The sequence below is a fragment of the Sesamum indicum genome, linkage group LG4 (assembly GCF_000512975.1).
Source record: "Sesamum indicum cultivar Zhongzhi No. 13 linkage group LG4, S_indicum_v1.0, whole genome shotgun sequence".
Lineage (NCBI taxonomy): Eukaryota > Viridiplantae > Streptophyta > Magnoliopsida > Lamiales > Pedaliaceae > Sesamum > Sesamum indicum.
Window position 1 is genome coordinate 13,213,552 of NC_026148.1, and position 6,536 is coordinate 13,220,087.

The following is a 6,536-nucleotide window of genomic DNA, read 5'->3' on the forward strand; positions in this document are numbered from 1 at the left end:
AAAAATGAAGACGTGTGAATATTGTAGTTCATATATCTAGAAAACTAAATCTTTTAGTTTGTGGTGGGTTGTCTGGAATTTACATATCCTGCAGTGGATGCATTAGAGCAAACATTAACTATTACTACTGAGGGAGCCTAAATGGGTTCGCTGTTTGATATACATGCTCCCTTGGCTACATCATCTTTTGTGTTATTACTGGAGGGTTAGGCGAAAAAAATGTCGAGCAAAATCTTCAATATGCACGAATACTGCTTTTACTTTAATCTCCTTCTGCACACTGTTGGTGATTCTTTTCTAAACCTTCTATTGGTCTATCATCTGAACAGAGGGAATTTGTGTCTCACACTTCTACCAACTTCTGATTTGTGCATCTCATTTAATGGAGATGACGGTTCTGTGAAGAGGATGGCAACATTAAGCTCTCAGGTTCAATGTGCTGCTATAGAGATTGAAGAGATTTCTGCAGACAACTCTGGAAGGTCCTTCTTAATAAGAAGCAATGGTGTGGATTCATATTTTTGGTGCTCTGAGAAATCTAAACTTCATGGAATTGAATTGCTCAAAAAGGTAAGATCAGTTAGATAATTCATATCAAGTTCGCTTGTGTAGTTGAAATATTTCCTCATACATTCCATTTCTTGTTTGACATAGATGAAGGATCTGCTTATGAGAAAACCTTCACTGGCTGAATTATCTGGAATTAGTGAGGGACGTCTGAACTGTTTTGCATCTAATCTTCGAGCATATCTTGCTGGACCAACAGTAACTAGTGTCAACACTAGTGGTGTACTGTCTAGCCCTCCTTCAGATGGCTCAATTGATTATTCTGATTCGCATTTTCCTCTATCTTCATTTAATGGTCGGGACAGTTCATGCTTCCAGCCATGCTGCAGTCGAGGATCAAAGACAAACCTGATTTTTCAAGGCAATCTCTGTCCCAAGTCCAGTTCATCTAAAGAGGGCCTGCTGGAAAGTTTGTCTTCTTTTAGTATTGCTGCCCGAGAAAAATCAAGGCCGACTGCAGATGATTATGTTTCTCTTGTTGACAGCTTGTCTCTTACTTCAGCTAACTGTGCTGATCTATCTAGGTCTAATTGCTTTGACAAAGATGAACTCCCTGAAACAAATGGTATTCTCCCATTTGCTACATCGGATTTTTTGGATTCATTCAGCAAACCTGTGGAGCCTCTGCTTGCTGGCCGAAAGATGCAACAGATTCCCTCAGGCCTGTCTCATATTTCTCCTCACTACTGCTGGTGTCCACCTGTTGCATCAATGCTGCAGTACACACTGAGAAATCCCCAGCTGCCTTCATCAACTGAGTCACTATCTTTGCCTCCACTTTCTTCTCTGCTGTCAGCTGCTGGACCATCCACTCTTTTGAACTCAAAACCGTCCCTAAATGTGGGAGAAGTTCCACCTCTAGATTTTCCGAGTCTTTTGCCTGAGCCTTTAGGCAGATTAACAAACTCGCAGCAGATCCCAACTTTTACACCTTTGATATGCGACCCAATTGTCCATATTCCAGTAATTGATGTCTGCTCATCTGGCCCCGGGTATTTGGTCAGTGCAGGCCCAGCTAGGATTCCCCCAGTAAACTCAAATCTTGTCGACCGTCGACTTCCAAAAGCTGAATGCACGCTAGAACAAAGTGCTAGAGAGACGCTTCGCATGCTCATTGGTAGCTCCAATCAACCCAGCTCACAGCTGCTTGAGGTATTGCCTTCTGTCTTGAGTAGCAGCAACGACAAGCAAAACATTCTAGTTACTGGAAGCAGGGGTCTGTATAGTGGAATAAGAGATATAGATGCTACCTCAAGTAGCTTGACCACTATGGAGTTGGTTTTCTCGTCAGAGAACTCATTGGAAATTGGCATTGGCAAAAGATGTACTAGAAGCGTAGAAGATTCTGTTGCTAACAAAGAGAAGCCATCTGAGTCTGGGCGATCCAGTTCTGATGCTGGATTGGATTGATTTTTATTTATAAAAAAAGACAAAATAGCTTTTTCTTGTTTGTAGATCTCAGTTTTTGTCATAGATGTGTAGATATGTGGGTGTAGCTCTTGTACCATGTGATCCTCTTCTTTGTGCAATGGAAAAGAAAAAACAAAGGTTTCTTTGTTTCTTAATTTCTGGACATCTTTGATGCACTTTATGCGTCCTTTTATTTATTATTGTTTATTCACGACTGCCTGATTAATTTTGATATGATGAGAAATTGATAATATGGCCAATTTGAGCGACCAAGCACGATGGTTTACTCATGATCCTAAGATGTTAAATCCACTCATTTTGCCAGTAGCAATATGAGCTTTTACGTGAGGACAGACTTCATGTGGAGAACAGGGGAGCCTCGAGTGCCTACCTTGATCCAATCGAATACCTACATGCATACTACTTATACAAGATTGGCATGTCCTAATCAGGCTGTATTTTCAGGTATTTGAGCTTTCATAACCAACAAATGTCGGCTATAGCTATTTATACAAGATTGGCATGTCCTAATCAGGCTGTATTTTCAGGTGTTTGGGCTTCATAACCAACCAATGTCGGCTTAGCGCAGTCTTCTTCGATGCATCATGGAGAAATTTGTAGGAGCTGTGAGCACCTGGTGAGTACTTCTCCTAACCAGCTATAAATACTGGTATAACACCCAACCACTTGAACAACTCCATGGTCAAATTACAGGTTTGATTTCATGTCTTCCATACATCAATGTTCTTCGATTTCTGCCCTTCCTGCTGGTTCCAGGAAATTCATCGGCTTTCTTGTAGTGCTTGAAAGATCATGTGGAACAATTTGATCGGACAATCCAATCTTTCCTAGGAATAAACTAAGACTAACAAAACAGTTGTTTGCAACAGATTGGTTATATAAGTGTGGCAGCTGAAGTGGGTCATTGTACTAAGAAAATAACTGTGGAAGGTGAGAACAAAGCTAAATAAGTAATAGTTTTTGTGGCCATGCTGTTTCAAAAATATAAGTCAGACAACCCTATGAGCTGGGGATGAATGAAGTGGTTGTGGTTGGTGTCTCAATTACATCTGAAGACCGCATATTCCAGAAACACAAATGGAAATGAGGCCCCATAAGTTAGCTGGAAATGAGGCCACCTGCATTACATTTCGCGGCATCATTATCAAGTTTGGAGTCATTTACACCACACATCCATCCTGTTTTCCACATCACTGTTTTTCAGTTTGCACTAAAATACAAGAAATTGACCGTCCCAGTTTCCAGGTCCGTTAGTGTCACAGTCGGTTTTCCTTGTGAAGTTTTCACTTGTATAATGAGGATCTTGTCTCCAGTTTCTTGTCTTGTATCGGCCGATTAAATAAACAGGTAGGGGTCCATCTGATTCGCGTCTAATCAATATACAGTGGTTTACAGCTAAAAACAAAAACATATTTGACCACTTTACATCACGAATTCATTAGTTCCCATTCCTGTAAATCCAGGATTTTTCTTTTTAAAACTTAGATCAACTACTTACTTCCAGTAAAGAGTGTTGGTTCAAATGTCTATTCTCTTCCCTCTGATGGGGTGTGTTTGTAATTGTATGAACACCCAATATACAAGTTGCAACTGTTCCGTGTCTGGATTTGGACTGCTTAGTTTAGGTCTAATCTATTTAGAAATACTCCTAAAGTGCTGACATAAATTGGAAATCCGATTGCGTGTCCTACAAGAAAGAAACACACAAAAACAACACCCAGAAAATCCTGGTGATAGTCTTTCGATTTTTAAGTTAGTAAGATCATAAAGGAGAAAGTATGAAGGTCGTACAAATATTTAAGGTGTCTACAATTATACTTGGGACAAAGAAATATTATTTATAGGCATTCTCAAGTTGTACAATGTTTCATTTGAATTATTGATTTAGAAACAATCAAGCAGTCATCACGAGGCCGTATATGCTCAAATTCAAGTCGGACCAGAGTTAGGTAGGTACAATCCAAATAGGAGACATCCGAACCTTGACCACTCTTGAAGTTATTTAAGCGCTTGAGGGCATTGTGTAAATTTGCAATACTATTATGTAGCTCCCACATCAACAATCCCTGGAGAACAGCAACAATTCTAACGAAACCAAATCAATACATACAAACTAAGAGCAAAAGAACTGGGAAGGTGCTCTTTGTACACTTAAATCGTATTGATTTAACAAGTGATTGATTGAGCTTGTCGTATTATATTTTTAGCATGGACAAATTTTTCTTGAACATGACATATGTAAAGACCAAAAATAAGTGCATATAATAAATTCAAGGCCAACTGTCAACTTAAATTCTGCATGGGGAAATGGGGAAAGAGATTCACCAACGTTTGCTGTCGATTTTTTCATGGATTTTTTATTGCAAAATTTATTTTTATTTTTTATTTTATTCGATATATACATATATCGTATATATAAAAAAAAATTAAATAGAATATATGACACCATCTTTATATACATAGCTTGTGAACTTACAATGAAATAAAAAATAGAATAAAATCTATAGCAAAAGTTTCAATTCATTCAAACTTAGAATTAGTTTGGCTCAACTGCCGAAACTTTAAGCACTTCAAACGTTAAAAATTATAAATTTAAAGCGTCTGAAAATCACTTCTATTAAAAATTCATGAAAAGCCAAAATTTGAAGCTTTTATAGAGAATTTATGATTATGTTTTTATAAAATTAATTACTATAAAAATCGTAGGCTGCTCCAAACTAGTCATAGTAGAGTCTAGACCATTCTTGTGCAATTTAGATCGGGTTATGTATTTTTTTTATTATAAAAAAATTATATTAATATAATTTTTTTTAAATAATAAAAAAAAATAACCCAACTTAGACCAATTTTTCCTTATGAAATTTCCTTAGAATGAAAACTTGGGCACTTTCCAAATTTGGAGAAAAATTTACTATTTGTAGCTCTAAAGGACCAAAACTAAATTAAAATCATACATAGGTTTGAACAGTGATTCTTGGGACACATCAGGAGCCAAAAAGTCATGTGGATGACCTCTATATTTTATATATATACATATATTGGTATTATCCATATCTGACAGGCTCTTGTGCATAACATTAGAATCAAAAAAAGAAGATATGATTTTCTATTGCAGATGAAACCAAATGATGAGCTCATATATATATGTTTTTATCTACTTAAATAATATATTATATATATGTGTGCTGCTCATGACACCCATTCCATGACCAAATTTGTGGCTGTCAACCTGCAGTGAGGACCATATGCATTTAGATTTTTAGGGTTGATTATATTTAGACACCCCTATATATAATTGTGTTTTGTTATTTGAACTTCATAAAATTGTATTTTTAGACCCTTTGTGTGGGAGTATTTTGTCTTCTATCTTTTCAAATCTCTAATCAAATTCAAATTCATTGTTCCAAATGTAATTTAAGTGAAGTTTTGATTTTATTTCTCGTCCCTATATTTCATGTAAGGTATATATGTTTTTTTTTTTTTTGAAACGTATATATGATTATATCAATAAATTGATTAATACACAGGCTCAATTCGTACGTTATTTTAATTAGAAGCAACGGAATAAATTACAACAAACTTGTGTACAGCGAGAAAAATTAAACCACTATTTTCGTGGGTTTTTTTTAATCATTCTGTATATAGAAAGAATTATCAATCGTTTATACACTTATTTAATAAAATTATTTTATTTGACGTTGTTGGCATATGTTGTAGATCATGTGTCTATATTGACTGTAAACGAAGAATTTAAAGAACTTATAAATTTTAAAAACTCTTTATCTGAATAAAATATCTTTTCAGTACAAAACCGTAAACCTCATCACACGCCATTTTATTGAATCGAAATTCACATTATTATTGAAACACTTTCAACTGTTGCATGCGGACAAGAGAATTTAGAGGGCACTTATCAAATAAAAATATCTCATAAAAAATAAAGTCCACAAACTTTAAAAAAATAAAGAAAAGAAAAAATATAAAAAGTTTATTCATATATTCAATGAAGGGAAATTTTGAGCAAAATCTAGAGAATATCTAATTGGAAGTTCAGGACAAGAATCTAATCTAAGATTTTGTTCTAAATCATGATGGAGGAATGCCAAAGATAATAAAACAACAATGAAGAGCCTCCATTGTCCTCTCAAGGGTCCGTGGCCCCGTAGGTCTGGATGTTAGTAGCGGGTGGTCAGAAAGGGCCGAGTATTCAGTCTTAACTCCGAGGTCCACCACTCGATTGCTGGACCATCCTAGGCAACCCAATCAACTGCTCCCTTACCCTCGCCACCACAGCCGCAGCACCCCGATATTGATAATCGGATGTTACAGCTGCAACGCCTCGATATTGATGATCGAATGTTGGCACTCAAGCACCACATCAAAAGCATTGATCCCAACTGGCCCGATTATCGAGCGCCCGAGCCTCCAGCTGATCCCCCGGCACCCAACGACGACGATGAACACATGGCTGCTGGGGATAAAATTTAGATTAAGATTTTTCAGTATTAATTTTTTAATTGGATTATTCTTTTTTGTTA

The 6,536-nt window shown here is 36.5% G+C and overlaps 1 protein-coding gene across 1 annotated transcript in view; it reads left to right on the forward strand.

The window, feature by feature from the left end:
- The window catches only part of LOC105160912, a 5,012-nt gene extending 2,872 nt beyond the window's left edge, over positions 1 to 2,140 (forward strand). Inside the window, exons 3-4 of the mRNA XM_011078432.2 lie at positions 330 to 570; positions 655 to 2,140. Of these exons, the coding sequence (XP_011076734.1) occupies positions 330 to 570; positions 655 to 1,977 (1,564 nt within the window). The 3' untranslated portion in view covers positions 1,978 to 2,140. The remainder of the gene's footprint in view (positions 1 to 329; positions 571 to 654) is intronic.